The sequence below is a fragment of the Simochromis diagramma genome, unplaced genomic scaffold, assembly GCF_900408965.1.
Source record: "Simochromis diagramma unplaced genomic scaffold, fSimDia1.1 OVJJ01000603.1, whole genome shotgun sequence".
Taxonomy (NCBI): domain Eukaryota; kingdom Metazoa; phylum Chordata; class Actinopteri; order Cichliformes; family Cichlidae; genus Simochromis; species Simochromis diagramma.
The window spans coordinates 7,931,948-7,951,161 of record NW_024387414.1 but is presented as its reverse complement, the minus strand read 5'-3'; the positions used below and the strand labels follow the sequence as shown (position 1 = coordinate 7,951,161).

Genomic DNA, 19,214 nt, shown 5'->3' with positions numbered 1-19,214 from the left:
CATTCCCTAACTTGGCTCCTTAAGCTGCCCCTCATAGATTTTTCTGAAATGATCCCCCTAAAGTAGTTCTTTGCATGGGACCACAGTCAATGTTAGCCTGGCCTGACAGTTGAATGAGATGAGACACACACACACACACACACACACACACACACACACACACACACACACACACACACACACACACACCCCCTCCCTCTGGCCTGACTTCTGACTGCGGTGACGGTGGCCCCTGCAGCCATTCCAGTAGCCAGCAGGTTTTTTTCAGCCAGCCATGATGAGCATCACATCAAGGCACTCACCCGCCCAACAGGGCCACAAACACATGGTGTCAGGCAATGTTAGGTCATTTATGTCAAAAATCTGCCCTAAAATATTCTCTAGGGAACGACATCAGCTCCTTAGGTCAACTGACAGTGAGTTATCATGCTAATAGTTATGGTAACACTGTATACAGTTTTAAGCATAATGTAGGTTTATTATCCTGAATGCAAATTAAACAATTTCAGCACACAAATAAGCATTTTTTAAATAACAAATAAAAGTCACATGAATCATTGTGCAAACATTCTACAAACATGTGGTCACATGCATCTGCAGATATTTTTTAGCTGTCTATAGCCATATTTTTTTGATAGCATTATGCTAAATTAGCCAGTGACCACAGCGGTAGTTGTTGCAGCTGTGTATGGTGCTTTGTAATGCATGTCTATTTCTCTATGTGACTGTAAACTCTGGCTGCCCTCTGTCCATCAACAGAAGAGCCTCCCAGCCCTGAGGCTGTCTTTGCTGAATAGTCAGCAGTCTCTGATCCAGCCCCCGCAGCAGGGACTAAAACCAGCACCCTGTGGCACCCCTCCTGCCATCGTCGCTGGGCCAGCTGTCCGTATACGCCACCCTAATAGTGTCAGCACCACTACGGGTGCCAGTGCATTGCCCGCTGGGACGCTCGGACATGCAGCTGCAATGGTATGTATAACGTGGCCCAGTTGGAAGAGTATCCAGTGCAGACACAGTCATCACAATGTTTAAATTGGGAGTTGCTTTTTAAAACTTTTTTGTCCACACACAAGAGTTTGTTCCCCAACATCACAGTCCAAATGAAACTACATGTGATCTTTGAAGTAAAACATAGCAAATATAAAGATCGATCCTAAAATGTGTAAATGTTCATATGTGTTTCATTTGTTTTTTGTTTTTTTAGCCATGTCCAGGAAATGTGTATGTATGTATGTATGTAAGGTGTCTGATAGAGCAGAAGTTGTACAGTAAATGTGACGCATTTTCCCACAACAGCCCACCATGCATTTAAAAAATGGTAAAATGCAATGAATCCAACCTGCTGGGGGTAGTGTGCTTGTTGATGATGGGTTTTGTTATTCTGGAGCAAGTCACAGTGTGACACCCAACTCACAGATTCACTGAGGACTCATATATTTAAAAAAAAAAAAGGGAAAGGGTGACCCAGGCCTACCCATTTTCTGTCTTTAGAAAATATTTATTTTGTCTTATATCCATCTAGAACACACTTGTTGGAAACTTACATATTCACACCATAGAGGTTGTTTGCATAATGTGCAAGTGGCTCCACTGACCATAGCAGATGGCAAAGCACAAGTATCCAATTAGAGGTACTCACTTTACAAACTTTGCTGTTACACTGTTAAGTTGCTCAAAGTGGGAGGTGAGAAGAAGTACTAATAACAATGTCTGGGTTGGAGAAAGAGCCAGAGAAAGCATATGGAGAAATAAAACAACTTTTTAACAGAAAGGTTCAATTTTAAAAGATGGGAAAGCTAAGCTATGTCTAAGAATAAAATAAAAAATAAATAAGGCAACAACAGATTATTCATTGAGACCACACTTCTTCACAAGCATGATATCAACTCCCAACACTTATGAAGCTCGATCACCAGGCTGACCAGCTGCTCTCACTGGCTTTTTATACGTGAATGCTGAATGCTGAGTGAAGTCAGCTGTGACACCTGAATTCACCTGAAAGCAGCACAATACACCCACACAACACCACATAGTAGGTCTTTTAAAGCTATGACATAAGGTTTGTCTTTTTATTTGTAGGATTTTGAAAAATTTGTCAGTGAATTTGGAGGATTTTGTTGTCAGACTAAAGTAGTTTTAAACATGAAGGTTCAGTTATTCCACAAAGAAGTCATTTGGAGGCATTACATTAAGCTAGGAATACATATGCCTAACACAGAGGACTGTATTATATGTCTTTGTGAGCTTTCTGAAGGACTATTTAAAGATCCTTCCCCCAGTTTAATGGAAACAGTTTAACACCACCATCTGTCCTACAAATCTGTGATATGATTCTTGGTATGCAGTACAGTCTCTGTGATGGTTAGTCACACCCATATGTTGCAGATTATAAAAGTGTCATGATTATTTGTGTACAGGAGTCAAAGAAGCAGGAGATTCAAAAAACGACAGGAAGTAAACCTACAAAAACATCGAAACGCCACGAAACCTGGGCTGAGCGCACACACTGAGGAAACACAGACACTACAACAAAAGGGCAATGTGAAATTGTTGCCTATTTATACAAACTGACACGCTCTAAGAGCTAATCAGGGGAATAGGGAACAGGTGGGGAACGAGGAACAGCTGAAGACAATTAAGACAGTTAGGAACAAGACCAAGAAGACAAAAGACTACCAAAATAAACCTGGAAGTCACTGACTGACAAAGAGACAAGACTCTAACACACTTGAACTTGACACAGGGGAGACAAGGGGGAAGGCTCGGAGAAACACAAGAGATTATAGAAAAGGTTGAGACCATCTCAACCTTGCCCCTCTAACTTTGTCTCCAAACGCTCAACCTGTGCTGTCCCTCTGATATACTCATTTCTAATCTTGTCCGTTCTGGTGACTCCTACTGAAAATCTTAACATCCTCTACTCTGCCACCTCCAGCTTGGCCTCCTGTCTGTTTGTCAGTGTCACAAAAAGAGGCCGAGCTTTGCACCTAAAGGTAGAAAAGAATTCAAAGTCCCAACAAAATTCATATTTCAGGGTCAAAGACGCAGTACCATGACAGAGGGGGACTGTACCAAGAAGCAACAGCCTTACCTTTTTCTTTGTTTTTTTTTTACCATTTGTCTGATTTAGTTTCCAGATTTGATTTGATTGTTTCAGTTATATTTGAAATGTTTAAATTTTTTTTATTAATATTAGCCTTTATAATCATAATACTGTAGTCGGTAGTGCCAGGAGCAGATTTAAGTAGTTCAGACAAGGTATTGCAGAAACAAAAACCTGGCTCAGAGTCAATGCCTTCTTTTACTTAATGTATTGAATAATATGACAATATTAGCAAAGACTAATAATATGGACCTTTCCTCTATATTTCTAATTGGTTTGGTATTTTTGTTAGTTATTTTCTGTTAGTTTTCTATCCCCAGTTTCAGATCGTGGTATAGTTTTAGTTAACTATAATAACCGCGTTGTGGATACTGAACGTGTGTTTGTGTCTGTGTGTGCAGATGTGCTTGTACATTGAGAATCATGCAACCCCACAGAGCCCAGATGTCTACAGATGGGTCAAGTGAGGTCAGACTCAGATTGGTCTGGTCCAGGCAGAGTAGTGGGCAAGCTAGAGGGGTCTCTCTTTTGTATTTCTCTTTCTCTGTTTCTCTTTCCTTCTCCCTCCCTTTTTCTTCGCTCACTCCTTCCTGGTTTACTTGGGCTGTCACTTGCATACACACACTTTCTCTCCATGCCTTTCACTGTATCTGCCCCCGCATCACCCTCTCATTTCTCTCCCTCTTTCCCTCCCTCTACCCGTTAACCGTTGAAGGGTGAAGCGAGGTAACTAGGTCAGCCCCAGGTCAATTTTAAAGCAATGTGGCGGCCGCAGTCTATGTCCAGAACATGCCTCTGGTCTCTCGCTCTCCCCTTCTCTCTCTCTCTCTCTCTCTCTCTCTCTCTCTCTCTCTCTCTCTCTCTCTCTCTCTCCCTCCACACACACACACACACACACACACAACGGCAACATAAGCTATCACACAAAACATTAGTAAATGATCGCCGCTGGCACGTCAACAGTCTGAAACCAGAACGCTAGTTGAATTAGCCTAAAAAAAATCTGTTCATACTACAGTGGTATGGGAAAGATTTCTTGTTGTAGTAAAGTAGAGTATATAAATGTGGGCTTACATTATTGAAGGTTTCTTATTTAATTACAATTAATGCTCCAGGATATCCAATAAGCCACAATCATTTTTGGTTTTGAACCCACAACATTTGAAACAATGCTGTGTTTCAAATGTCAGGGGTTTAATTAGATAAAAAAAGAAGTATTCTACGTTTCTAAACACATGGAGGATAGACCACTTAATAAAGACATTATTTAGAAAATCAAAGTTAGATATTTTTAAATTTTATATATATATATATATATATATATATTTTCTTTTTTTTTGTATTGTGCCAAAAGCTATATGGGAACTAGACCATAAACTTCCTTGGGGCAAATTTTATATGAGGTGAATGGCCTTGATGAAAACTCGAGAGGTGTAAGTAGGCCGCACCGCCACATACCATAACAGCTCATTCTTCATTGCAACAGTGTGCAGCGTCAGTACATGTGATGTTCTATGGATGTTTGAGCTAAGAGGTTGAAATAATATATTCTAACTTTGCTGGTCAAGTTATTGGGCATCAACAGCAAGGAAAATGAATAATTAATGAATAATAAATAGACATAAATAATAATTTTTCTGTATTATTGTTTGAAATCTGTTTCTCTCTTTACATAAAACTAACATGTTGTTCTTTAATCTAAAAAACATCTAACATTTAAGATCGCTCTAGATGTTAAATGTAGGAAATATGAATCATATGAAAGATGAGCAGTTTAGGTTTAGTGTTATTCCTTCTGCCCCTGATTCTAAAACTTCTTACCTGAGGGTTTCCCCTCTCTCTTAACTGTGTCGCCAGCTGGCCAGAGGTGCTAGCTATCTTTGCTCATTCTGAATGTATTTTTCTCCCGTTCCCCCCCTTACTCGCAGACCCCTGCAGTGGATCTCTGGGAAAAATGGCCTCTGTCTTTTTTCAGTAGCTTGAACAGTAATATAGCATGTGTCAGGGAATGGAAAACAAGGCTAAAAAATATGCAGCAAGAAGCAAACTGGTAGGAATGGATGGCTGAGCCTGAGGCTCGGCCCGTAGCTGCTACCAAGGAAGGAAGTGACTCTAATAGCCCAGCATACTCTCCCACCCCCCGCACCTTCTTCTTCTACTACTTTTTCTTCTTCTCAACTACTTTTTCACCGTGGCCTTGACTTTTTATTGCTTTTGTCTTATCTGCAAATGCAAGCAAATGTAGGTCATATACAGTGGGAGAAATCCATCCTTCTTGTGCATTTAATTTGATCTCTAGTTTCTCTGTACTGTGTGGAGATAGCCACTGTAGAATTCACCACTCTTGTATGTATTATGCATTTATTCTGTATATACTGCTGGTATTTTCACTGTGTTACAATTGAAAAGAAATCAATATACAAAACTCAAGTGGGTCTAGGTCTACAGATTATGTTTTTTTCCTATCCAACTATGACAAAAAGTTTGATTTTTCACTTTCGGTTTTGGGGATCACACAAAAATTGAGCAATGCTTTAGTAGGTGTTCAGTTTCATCCTTTTTAATTTCCATTCTTTATCTCTTCCTTCTCTCCAATTGTTTCCTTCTGAGAAATGCTACAATAAAGTTTTGCTTCCTCAGGGTGTCAAGACAGGAGGCGCTGTTGGTGGCCAGGTCCGGATGCCTGTGGTGATTACGCAGTCCATCAGAGCGCAAGGTAAGACATCTGCAGGCCTATTACAGACACATTTGATTGAATTCAATTACATGTACAATCCCCATTCTTATACCAGGCATTTGGAGGACTAAAGTATAGAAAGATGAAAGATTGAACAAACATTTCTTTATATTTTTGGGGACTTTGACTCACGGTTTTCCTCTGATTCTGTTATGCAATATTTACATCCTTCGATTAAGACACCATTGCAGGAAAAATATTCAAAGACTTTCAGCCTTAGTTTAAATTTCTTTTTAAATGATGAACCAATAAAACAGGTTATATAGCCTAAGATGGCCATTAGTGAAACCGCAAATGTTCTCTCGGTAGGCTGAAGGATGTGTAAACAGGCAGGAGCCATAGAGAGAACAGGTGTTTTTTTTGTGTTTTTTTTTTTTTCCTGTCTGGTTATAAAGCCTTCTCAAACATTTGCGCTACTGCTTACTCACACTGATTCACAAACACTCTTCCCACAGAAGCCCACAAATATCGCCCCAACACCAACCGGGTGTAACGCTCCCCTAAGAGAGCTCTGTGCTCTCAAGTGGTGTGTGAAATGAGTGTATGTGTTTGTACCTGTTTGTGCTTGTGCGTTTGTGTTAGTGTGTGTGTGTGTGTGTGCGTGTGTGTACGATCGGAGGTGCATACAAATTTGATCTGCCCCCTTCCCCAAGATTGCCTGCAGTGAAAGATCTGTAGGTTGTTTTATGCCCATAAATTGGAATGCGGGGATAGTTCTAAAAATACTTTCCTGTGCCTCTTGGCTAGGAACATGCCTGTTAAAATCAAGTTTAAATTCACTCTGGCAGTCCTTGTGCCTCTCTGGAAAACGTGTCTCGGAGCAGGATGCGGTTTAGGAGTGTAAGGAAAGGCGGTGAAGTGCAGTGATATTGACAGAGCGACGCTCTCCGCACCAACCTGGGGAGAGCGACAGCCCCTCACCCTCACCCCTGTGAGGATGACAGAGACAGCTGAAGGTAGTCGTTAGACAGAATGAATATTTGATGCAGATAGAAGGGGACACTTCAATGATAACATTAAACCTTTCCTTTTTGTTTAGTGTTTTCTTCTTTGTTCCCCCCCCCTTTCTTTAACAGGCACAATGGGAAAGGGAGCCATAATCCAAGCAGGCAAAAGTCCCATGGGCCTGCCTGTTCAGATCACCGGGAATCAGAAAAACAAGCTCAATGACCCCGGAGGAGGCACATTCAGGTACAACTCCTCTCGCCAGGAGAGTGACTGTGGAGCATGTTATTTGTGGCTGCCAACACATGGGGGCAGCATTTCACTAAAAAGCTTCTGCATGACTACAGGCTACACTCTCAGCTAAGGCTGTGAGTGTTTATCTGAGTCGCCTGCCTGGCCACCTGGCTGCCTGCCTGCCCGACTGGTTGATCGGTGGTCCTTTCTTCCCATGCCCACCACATAGCAGCACACTGTCAGTTAACAGATCACCCTCACGTTCGCCTTCCCCGTGTCACTGTCACAACTCATCGACAGGATTCCAAATGAGCTACCGCTTAATTTAGAAATAAGATAATTGTGCCCATATGGTTGGAATTTCTGGATGCGGTTCTGAAAATACCTTTTGGTTAAGTCAAACATACAGTATTTAGCCTGCAGCTTTCCTCTCTCTCTCTCTCTCTCTCTGGTCTTGTCTCTGCTTCAGCTGTGCCTTTGTCTCGAAACATAAAAGGTTCATCGCCCACATGCTGGCCTTTGCGGTCCATGTTTTGTGTGAGTCTTTATGTGTTTTATGTTTGCATACATTCCTCTATTTGTCTGTGTTTGTTTGTGTCTCTGCTTGGGTGCACATGAACATATGTGTATATTCCAGAAATCTAAGAATTTGTGTGTGTATGTGTGTGTGCATATCCAGCGTGCTTGTACACATGTATTGACAGGTGCCGGAGGTTTAGGATTGCCCCTGTGTGACTGGGACAGGGCAAGAAGAGTCTGGGTCACATGGGCCAACGGGTTCATGGTAATGGCTCCCATCTCCTGAGGGGAAAGGCAGCGCCCTGGGCTCTGATTGATAAACCAATAAATCTTTAGCTGCGTTGGTAATTAAGCTGTCAGGCTCGCTTGTTACTGGCGACCTTTTTCCCCCCTGCGGTGATCACAGGGGCCCACCACACAAATGCACTGGTTTCAACACAAGTCCAATAACACACAGTACCACTGTCACGGAAGAATCATGTCAATGATATTTTGTAGTTTATTTTCTCTTTATCCGGGTCAGGTGACATTTTGCCTGCTCTTCATGTTATGCGTTAGACACTTTATTGTCTATATTGTGTAGTCAACCATCATTGTTTTCATCCCTTTATTTGTCTCTTTCGTTTTCTTCCAACGACGCATACATGCTGACCTTTCTCGCCATCACACTGTTACTTGAAGTCACATATGACTTTTCTGACTCCGATATAGATTTAACTGTTTGATGAGTTGACCTCCGTATTATCGAATTATCTTCATTTCTCACTGTCGCTCCTAATTTTCCACTTTACTGAAAAATGCCTGTGCGGTAAATTCTTAACTTGTTAATGTTTCGGCTGGACCTCGGTTGGTTGCTGTTGACTGAAACCTCAGTTAGAAATCGCTGTTATTTTTCTATGCTGTTACTTTTCGTACCTGAGGATATAAACATGCTGGGACAGAGCTCATTGTTACAAGGTGATCCATCTGACGCCACACTGTCTTCACACCACGTCCAGTCAGACGCGATGACTTGTGTCTGTGAACAGACGCTGTTTTTCATGTTTACCATGCTGAAAAATGCAGACAAGTTGTTAAAAAAAAAGTTAATTTTGAGTTCCTACAGCCTTTTAAAGACGCTAATATTTAAACAGCAACAGCAGGTCATTTGCATAAAAAAGTCAAGTAGGTCAGATTTAATTAAAAAATGTGTGCCACTGACATAATTTCAGTAATTACTTAGAAATCAAAAAAGGATTAAGACAAGTGGCCAGCACACAAAAAAGTCTAAGTGAACTAAAGTCAGGGGGAATTTGGACATAAAGCCATTTTGACTTAACTGCTTCCTTAGCAGAATTAGAGGGGTGTAGAAGGTATCTGTTGAGTGTAATAAAGAAACAAAAAAACAAACAATGGTCAGTCAGCATCCACCGTGCTCTCCCCCACCCAGCCTGCACCATGTTCAGCTGCAGTCTGGGACTGATGTGTGTATGGCTGTCACTCTGAACCGCTGGTCCCAGCAGGCCAGCTGTAGCACAAACACACACATACACACTGCAGGGCTTGTGGGGTTTCCAATGTAGCTACAGCCTTCTGTGTAAGTGCTTGTGTCAGTGTGTGCGCATGTGTGTGTAGTTTACAGTACAGAGTGAAAGCAGCTGTCTCTGCGTCCCCCCCCTCTACCCCTCCTCATCTCTCTGTAAACACTCGACATCCGCTGTAATCACTGGCGAGCCAGCCGAGGCCCTCAGCCCTCTGCCAACCTCCGAGCTCAGCCTCAGCCCCTCAAATCCAACCCTGCGCTTCATGGTGGACACACATCCCTGCGCATTAACGAATACTGGCATGGTTGCATAGGAAAAGACACACAGATACACATGCAAAATTAGGATCAAAAGTTTTTGTTCAGATCCACTGGACGCAAAAGTCCACCAGCTCTTTTCCATCATGTACCAGCAAACTGACTTCATTATGCTTTGCGGTTATATCCTTTGTTGCTGTATAAATTGCTATGTGATGTGCCCGTTTTGCTAAGAAGAACTTTAAAAATAAATTAGAACTTAAAAGTGATCTCTGAAAAATGTTGATGTTGCCACTTGTAAGCACGGCAACCACAAGATTCGATTATGTTGAGATTTGGGGGAAAAATTGACGAAGAATGAGCAGAGGTAGCTAGCACCTCTGGCCAGCTGGTGACAAAGATGTTCAAAAACTCCAAAGAAAGTGGCAGCACTCCACATAGATACAGGAACGTTTAAAATGCTACAAAATATACTTATGACTCTTAGCATTGATCAGATCGTCACCTACATCACACCATTTCCTTGCCAGGTATTTTAAGTGCTTGGGAATAATAACAGCCTGAGTGTTGTAATGAATTAATAACACTTACCCATTAAACATGAAACAATACTTGACCTGTTGTTGGTCTTTGGAAGGCTCTTAAGCCTATGCTATCATTCATTTTGGTCATTAACACATGTCCTGTCAGCTGCCCATTGAACTTAAGGCTGTTTTATGGAGAATACTTCTCCAGTGGCGCATGTCTCTCAGTGTGGGCACAACAACATGCATGGCCTGGGTGTTAGTCACAGGGATCAATCAGGGCCCCCTGCCTGGGCACAGAGACCTTTATCCACAGGGATAAAGGGGGTGGATCAGTGTGGTAGTCTTGGAGAAGGGGGAGGGGGGCGGAGGAGATCTGAATGCACCCCACACCTACACAACCTCTAAACAGCAAGTGCAATTCTCCAACCTCCTATGGCATGCCCTCGCTGAAACACAAGCTTGATGTGGAAACGACATGCATATGTATTTATGTGGCCTCTGGCTCCGAGTCCCTGAGCCAACCCAAACCAATAACTGAGAGCCTGCTCTTTAGCTTCCGTGGAAGCTAATTGCATATCTGCTTTATTAGTGCAGAGATATAGTCGGGAATATTTTGCATTTCATATCTCACTCTCTCCTTTTAATGTCAGACCTGTCTTTAGCATTCTCGTTTGATTTCAGCCTTGGTGATCTCAAATGGCCCTGAAAACAGATCATCAAAGAAAAAGGGATTACCAGAATTTTTGGATACTGGTTGATATTTTGTGCGCCGATACACAAAATGTTAACTCTGCAGATCCATTGTAAATAATTATTCAAACTACACATACATTTCCTGTAAAGAAATCCTCGGGCTATAGTGCAGCTATAGCTGTACCATCTTGATTTAAAAATAGCACTTTTTTTCTGCAGTATAAATTGGAGATCTTGACCCTATGGTATTATTTTATTTTTTATTACTCAGATAATGAGACTCCATTAGTACAGTGAATACATCTTTTTCCTTTATTCTTCTTTTATTCCAAATAAGTTAACTTTCTTTGTCATTTTTAGTCAAATTATTTGAAATAATACTACTAATAATAAAATGCTCAACTGTTAATCCATGTAATATTGACCAAAAGAATCACTGAAAACTTTTTTATGTACTGAAATTGTATGTACTTGATTTAATTCAGTGGTTCTGAAACTTTATCTCACATGCACAACTTCAGAAGCCGAAACAACACCCTACACTTCTAATTTGTAATCAATCATTAACAATAAAAAATGGATCCAAGTTGACGTTTAGTGAATACAGGTTAGAATGCTGTCGTTCCCTTTGTAAATCACATTAACTCAGCTTAGTTTCATTCGATATTTTCCCCCAGTGCTCCATGCCCCACCTGGAGTGGCTCAGTGCCCACCCCACAGTTTGCTGTAATATAACGGTTCATGTAAAAGTAGCCTAGCCAGTTTTGCAGAGATTTTCTAGTCTAAGACTATGTGATGTGTTCTGCCAACATGAGATTTCGGTCTCTCTCTCTGTCTTTCTATCTTTGTCATATGCAAGAAATATATTCATCTATTCTCAACCCTGAGAAGAAAAGCTTTTCATAACCTGTACCTTTTCCCACAATGTTTTTAGTTCACCTAAAAGAAGCCAGATTAAAAAAATGAGTAAAATATTTTTGGAACCACGAGTTCAGTGCACTACACGACTGTAAGGAAATTTGGCATGGTGGTGGGTAGTTAGCACTACTACTGCCTCACACCAAGAGCTTCTTGGGTTTGAATCCACAGGTCATCTGGGGCCTTTCTGTGTGGAGTTTGTGTGTTTTTCCGTGTGGCTTTGTGGGTTCTCCCTGGGTACTCTAGCTTCTTCTCACAGTCCAAAGACATACATATTTGGTTAACTGGCAGTTCTAGATGTGAATAGCTGTCTGTCTCATTTTAGCTTCCCAACAGACTGGTGACCTGTTCAGGGTATACCCTGCCTCTCACTCCAGCTGGGGCAGCTGGCACAGGCACCAGCCCCCTTGTGACCCTTAATTAGACAAGCAGGAGACAATGGATACATGGCTATATAAAGAAAAACCTATAATTTTATGTCCTGACATTCAGTTTACAGAAAAGACTTATGATTATTGTCATTATCATATTATCATCACATTATTGTCATCAGGTAGAGATTTTTGCATTGGTTTTTTTGATCTCTTTGGATGCATTGATACTGAGATTTTGCTTTGGCTTTGAGTGATCTTGTGTAGTCACTTTTCCATCATGGACATTGGCCTGATGTGTAGTTTTTAGTTTTTCTTTACTTAGCTGGTTGAGTATGGCCTAAGGTGTGTGTGTGATTTTAAGCCAGGTCAAGTTATCCATAAGGACGTGATAAAGAAAGGTGCACAGCCTGAGGTGGAACACAGATCATAATCCTATGCATCCACGCTTGCGTTGGTGTGTAGATTTTCTCTGTGAAGGCTTAATTAGAGAGCTGGAGGAGAGGAGGAAAAGACGAGAGAAGGTTGAGGTGTGTAGAGTTCAGGGAGCTACTCTAATCGTCTTTGTCAACCTCCTGCCGTGGTGTCAAGTTTCATATCGGCTCTCCGCGGCCGCAGTAAGGAGCAGGAGGGCCTCGGTGGGGTGGACTTGGCTGACGGTGTGTGCCCACACCCCGAGACGCCTGAAAGAACTCGGTGCCCCGTGCTGCACACATGTGTACGCAAAAGCACAGCAACACATAAACTCTGTCGCAAACCACAACAGTGGCATGAACGTAAATGACTACGGAGGTTAGCCAGTGAGTGGCAAGAGGCCACTCTGTGTGTGTTCTGTGGTTCTTTGTTCTCTCCGTCAAAGCCACTCAGAAAATCCGCTCCTCGCTCTAGGCCAGTCCTGTAAGCACAACATGTCACTGCTCTGCTAATTCAGGCCAGGATCATAATCATTACTTGCCAAGTATAATAATTGTAAAGGAATTTTTCCCAGTGACAACTCACAAAGAAACTTGCAGCCTTTTACAGAATATGTAAACCTCTTTGAGAAAGAAACACAGTGACCATAGCACACATTCTGCATGTTTATACTCCTTTGTCTTTGCTAAACTGTAATACTGTGTAAACATAGTGAAGTCTGCATTATGACCATGAGAAATGACCAGTGCTCTGAGAAAATACATCACTGTGTGTTGCACATGATTGTGTAAATAGAGTTTGTTGACATTAGTCTATAGCCAGATTCATTGCAGCTCTTTGCCAATTCTCAGGAGCATCCTTACCCAGCAAAACACAGCTTCCAAACGCTCTTCATCTCCCTGACTCTCAAAGTGTTGACGCAAATAGACCCTGGAATGGGACTTCTGTGCCATTATGAGCAACGTATAGCCCCTTGTAACAAAACTAATGCATAATTTTGTCCAGGCAAATATCCCTGTGAAAAATCTCCTAGTTGACAATGTAATGTTAGGGCGTGAATACACAATTAAGGATAGTGCAAAATGAATTTTCCTGGTGATTTTGGAGCTAAAAAGAAGAGGAAATATTTTGAACACAGCTTCCAGTAGGAGTCAGTAGAACTGTGACAAGGGCCTCTCAAGTTTTCTGAGAGACCCTTGGAGAGCTGTAGAAATTTCACAGGCTTTACCTAAAGTAAAACTTGGACAGATGCATATTCGTCTTGTTGCACGACAAAAATGTGTTGTAAAAATGTACCACAATAAAATGCGTGTTTCCGTATTTTTTTTGTATTTTCGTATATTTTTTTTTACCATCTACCATCTCGTCCTTCAGGGACGATGATGATATCAATGATGTGGCTTCTATGGCCGGGGTGAACCTGAATGAGGAAAGTGCCAGAATACTCGCCACCAACTCTGACCTCGTGGGAACGCAGATCCGCTCATGTAAAGACGAGGCCTTTCTTCATCCGGGGCTGCTACACCGACGAATTCAAGAAACAGGTGAATCCTGACCACTCATTGCAGAAGTGACATATAAAGACGTGCCAAATGTATTTGCCCCCTTCCTGGTTTCTTGTTTTTGCATATTTCACACACCTGAATATTTCAAACAAATTTAAATATTAGACAAAGTTAATCTGAGTAAATGCAAAATGCAGTTTGCAGCTTTTAAATAATGATTTCATTTGTTGGGAGGGGGGAAGCTATGTCATGAATTAACTGTAATTAACCATGCTTTTTGGAAAGCTGAGTACAATTTCATTATTTACACTTAGGCCCGATTACTGCCAGGAGCCTGGACAATGCCTGGACTTTAGTGCAATTGCAATGGTTGGCATGAGCTTAAAACAGGTTGCTCATGCTCAAAAACCCTCCATTGTGGCTGATTTAAGACAACTCTGCAAAGACAAGTGGGCCAGAATTCCTCCACAATGATGTCAAAGACTCAGTGCCAGTTATTACTTCATTTCAGTTCTTGCTGCCAAGGATGGCACAACTAGTTATTAGGCTTAGGGGGCAATTACTTTTATCCGATACAGCCAGGTAAGTTTGATGAACCTTTTTTCCTTAATAAATGAATCTCATCATTTAAAAACCTTATTTCCTATTTAGTCGAGTTATCTTTGTCTGACATTAAAATTTGCTTGATGATCTGAAACACGTAAGTGTGACAAAAATGGGGGAAAATAAATAAGAAATCAGGAAGGGGGCAAATACTGTTTCACAGAACTGTAGCTTTTAGGTGTTCTTAATGGCAGATAAAAATAGTTACCGATGCAGTAGGAAAATTCCTCATGTCATGTCATGATAAAAAGATTCTCTGCTGCCTTTTGTGTAAGGACCATGTTGTTTTTGTATTTATTGTGTCATCACTACAGACAGTTTTGATTTTTTCTCCTTCTGTGGTTCAGACTGAGCATTTCTTGTTTGGCCTTGGTTTAAATTTGATGCACTTAAAAATTCTTTCACCTCCTTTAATGAATTCTTCAGTGGCTGTCTGAACTCACTGGACCCCAGGCACATGCATAAATACTTTATGGGTTTGTCTTTTGAAGGCTGGCTGTCAGATTGTCCTCTGGACTAAAGGAACAGAGTTTAGAGGGATGTAACTTGCCAGTGAAATTTTGAATCTTTCTCGGCTTACAGAGTGTCAAGATCCATTAAAAGCGCACAATATTGCCTGAGCTAATCAATATAGGCGGAGAAGTCTTGCTTGTATGCAGTATCACATACGAGTGATGGTGTCTTCATTACCTCTTTTTGCTAGCGGCAATCCATTTCATTGCTTGATATATACCTAAGGCTGTAGCTGCACGGTAAAACCTGTGAAAACGTGTAATGAGCATTATTGCTCAAAATAACTGTGCCTGGCATCTTGCTCCTGTGCATCAGATCAAAAAACACACAGTATAATTCCACGTGACGGGGAGTCTAGCACCCTCATCTTGTTTTTATCTCAATTAAAGTATCTTTAGTGTAGCATGAAGGCCTGCGGGTCATGTTTCATTACGTGGACCCTTGGCATGGTTGTTATCCCGTCACCTTGGGGTAGAAGAGTTGTTTAAAAATATAAATCTTTCCTCAGGGGGGCACACAGCATGATACGGGGCAGGAGGCTAGGGCGCCCCCTGCTGGGGAAGTGGCACTTATGCAGCTTTGTTGTGTCAGTGATTGGCCCCTCCACGCTCCCAGCTGACAGCAGTCCGAGGGAGGCTCCCCGAGCCTGCCAGCTCCACTCAATCAGAAAGGCTCGGCTGCTCTTCTTTCCTGCAAAAGCACCAACTTTGTTCCGATTTAATATTTAGCATCCTGCAAAAAACTTAATTGTGACCTTTCCTGCCCTGGTTGCCCCCATGAAAACACTGGTTGTAGTAGCTTTCTTTCTTTTCTTTTCTTAGATGTCTTAATTTCCCCTTTCTAACCCCCTTTTGATGTATTTTCTGAATTATGAATTCAAGAGGGGACTGGCTCTTTCTATCCCCTTCTTTATTTTCATCTTCATGTCTCTCCGTGTCTTGCTTCCTCTCCTCTCTCATTTATCCCCTGCAAACAAACACTTGGGCTGCCCTCGCCTCCCAAACCTGTCTCCCTTCTCTCATAACTCTCCAGGCTTGTCCTTGAGCTTGTGGTGGTGGTGGTGGGGGCTGCAAAGCTAAAAAGCAGCACTCCACCCCCATCTCAGGAACCAGAACACAGGCACAGCTGGAGTTCTCTAGGAAAGCTCCTCAAAGTAATGATAGTCCACTGGTACCTTAAAGGTACACACACACACACACACACACAAGGAGCCCACATTTATTGAAAATGTTTTTTGTTTTTTCATTTTTTTAAAAAGCTAAATCTTAAGATGAAATACAAATAATGTTTTGCTGGCTTATTGCCTTTTATTTGTATTTGGAATATCTATAAATAGTATTTCCTGCTAGCTGCTAATGATCTCTAATGCTGCAAACCCATTTAAATTTTTTTTCTTTTTATCAAGAAACTTGCATACCCTGAAGTGGCTAACACAGACATGGTTGGCATTAGAGTATATTTAACCATTGAACATATCCCTGCTTAAATTCGTTTCAAATTTGTACAAAATAGTACATTTTGCTAATAATACAAGAACCTTTTTAAGCAACATTACCAAATCTCTCTTTTTTTTTTAGTTTGATTTATTATACAGAATATAACAGGAATGAGGTACTTATGCAAATCCGCTAAGCTTTTTAGCACTAATAGTATTTGTTTGTGATCTCTGAGAAAGAATTATCACTATCGCTACATAGGGCTGTGCGATATGACCAAAATCTCATATCCTCGATATAAGAATTCTATCGTCCAATGACGATATAAATCACAAAAATGTAACATTTTCTGTAAATTCTGTGAATCTCGGGCAGCTCGACTTGCGTGAAGTGTTTCCAGCTTGGCGTCGTGTACCTGGAGTCGAGTGTTTTAACGATGTATGAAACTATAAATTTTTAGACATAAGTTGTAACGGCCGCAGTTTTCTTTGTGAGTATTTTTACACGGCGCGCTGCAGGGAAAAGCCTGTTCTAACGTTTGAGTCTAAGGTTTATTTTTTAGCACCTGGCGGCTCTTTTTGCTTCTCATCCGTAAATACTGTGCACACTTTTTCACGTGATTCAGTTTATTTTGAAAAGTCTCAACAGGATCTTGAGCTTTATTGTGAAAGGTTTATGTGGAAAATAAACAAGCGGACACGCGATGGATTTACCGTCGTTGTTGCTAACCACAAGGCATAAAACAGCCCTTGTCCGTCTGTAGTGTGGTTATATAAAATATAAGAGAAAGAGAGGGCTTTAAGAAATTAATATAGACACTACAGTGACCATCAAAACCATGAAAAAATATTGCTGTAAACAGTTTATTTTGTGACACCACGAAACAAACGATAGTGTAAAATGAAACGATAGATGTTTTTATGTCATCATCCGATATATATCATTATATCAAACAGCCCTACTGCTACAACTCCTGTGGTCGTTTAAAGATTACCAGCTCTATAGAAGTCTATTGGCAAACAGCCATCTGCTCTCTTTCGCTGAACTTTTCTGATTTCTGAGTGCCAAAATGCAATTATGTGTTATTAAATATAACATGAAGTTAATTTTGTAAATGATAGACCTCAATAATTGCAATAAAACAAAGCATGCTGTATCATCTATTTGTTATGTTGTTAGCCAAATGAAGGTGAGCACTGCCCTTGACAGGTGATGTAGCTACATCCATCTGTTATATCAGTTTATAGTTGAGCTGAACTAAGATATTGGTTGACCAGTGTTATTGGATGGATACTACATGCTAATACTGTCCAACTTGTCCAGTATAACAGGGTTTCTCTGTAATTTTCTTACTAGTTAGTGAAATACTTTGCTGAAAAGAATTAACGATTCTTTGTCCCATTTGTTTTTTCGGCTCTGCACCTGCTTCATAAGAGGAGGAGAGAAGACTATCTTAAACTCCTTGGCTTTTGTAGTACAGTGTTCAGACTTTGCTTTTGTGAGTAATTGTTTCTCGTTTGCTGTAAGAATTTGCTTTGGTCTTTTCTTGGCATAACATCAAGCATATATAGAATGGGTGTGCCTGTAACAGGAAAGTGACTCTGCATGATGGCATCTCTGTCATTTGAAAATGGAGTGGTCCTTGTTGTGGTCTTACTTAAATACTGACTCATGACGTGCAGTAGAGAAGTTTTTTTTATGACTTTGTAGTGGTCAGTTATGGTCTTGCCATCTCGTCAATGGATGCTGAAATAAATACCAAAACCAGTTATGGAAACTTGTTGTGTATTTTGAGAAGGAATGACATAGTTGCAATTATTTTAGATATAAACTACAACAGATGGGACTTGTCCATTTTCACTGCCAGGTACTTTTCAGGGAGACTCTTTTTCCAATCAATACCAGCAAGTTTCACAGGAACTAAAAAATCCAAGTATCATTGCAGATTGAGTCTCATCATGAGATTTCACTATGTCTGTTGTTTTAAAAAGTATTTGGCAGCTGAATAAACAACTTTCAATTAGCCAAATTATTTGGGTTTTTTTATTTATCAATTTTTTATTTATCAGAGTTGACATGTAATACATGCAGATTTAGCGATGAAGAACACAAATATGTAAATGGTAGCCTGTAGGATTAACTTTGGTTTACTGACTAGTAAACTCTAAAAACTGACTTTTACTGTGTCATGTAAATAAAAGTGGGGGGGAAAAAGCCAAGGACAGTTGGTCACCTGGTGGGGTCTGAAGTCAGTGTAGCATGTTATTTTATTTATTTTTTTAAACTAAATATTCTTTCAGTTAAACCAGCTCCAACAGGGAGTTTAGGTGTATACCATTTGTTTGCAGTTGGATTTCTTGCCATCTGGACTTTTGTTACGGAGCCACTCAGGCAACTCATAAGTTTTGAACACAATATTGATGTGTCATCATCTTGTGATGGTTTTTAAACTTTTAGCAGAATTGTAGACCTGTTATTTTTTTATGTGTGGTTTACCTTTTTGCTTATCTTGTGTATACTAATATGTTACTCATATGCACACATAGGAATTTTAGCAATGTGTCAATGCAGACAAGAAAGAAAAAGACTGCTTGCAAGGAAACATGGTTGGTGGTTAAAACAAATTTAATAAATAAATATTAAAAAATCAGTTTTATGTCTTTTCCTAAACAAATTTTTGGTGGAACACATTGTGAATTCAGAGAAAGTTTTGAAGAAGAATTTCTAAGGTCTAAAAAACCACAGCACTCTGAGAAACCGGCTGCATTTATGCTAAGTTAGGCAATTACACAATCTTGGATGCACTTGAGTTTTGCGTTTTTAACACATCCTGTTTCACAGAAAGCTTCTATTTTGACAATATCTGTTTATAAAGTTAATTTTCTCCAGATAGAGGCATTGGAGGTAATGTCAGAG

At 40.6% G+C, this 19,214-nt stretch overlaps 1 protein-coding gene across 2 annotated transcripts in view; it reads left to right on the top strand.

The window, feature by feature from the left end:
• Positions 1–19,214, top strand: part of LOC120721608 (transcription initiation factor TFIID subunit 4-like) — a 92,279-nt gene that overhangs the window by 17,507 nt on the left and 55,558 nt on the right. For both annotated transcript variants that reach the window (XM_040012053.1, XM_040012054.1), the window contains 4 exons: positions 760–969; positions 5,744–5,819; positions 6,917–7,031; positions 13,616–13,785. In XM_040012053.1, coding sequence (XP_039867987.1) covers positions 760–969; positions 5,744–5,819; positions 6,917–7,031; positions 13,616–13,785 — 571 coding nt within the window. The remainder of the gene's footprint in view (positions 1–759; positions 970–5,743; positions 5,820–6,916; positions 7,032–13,615; positions 13,786–19,214) is intronic.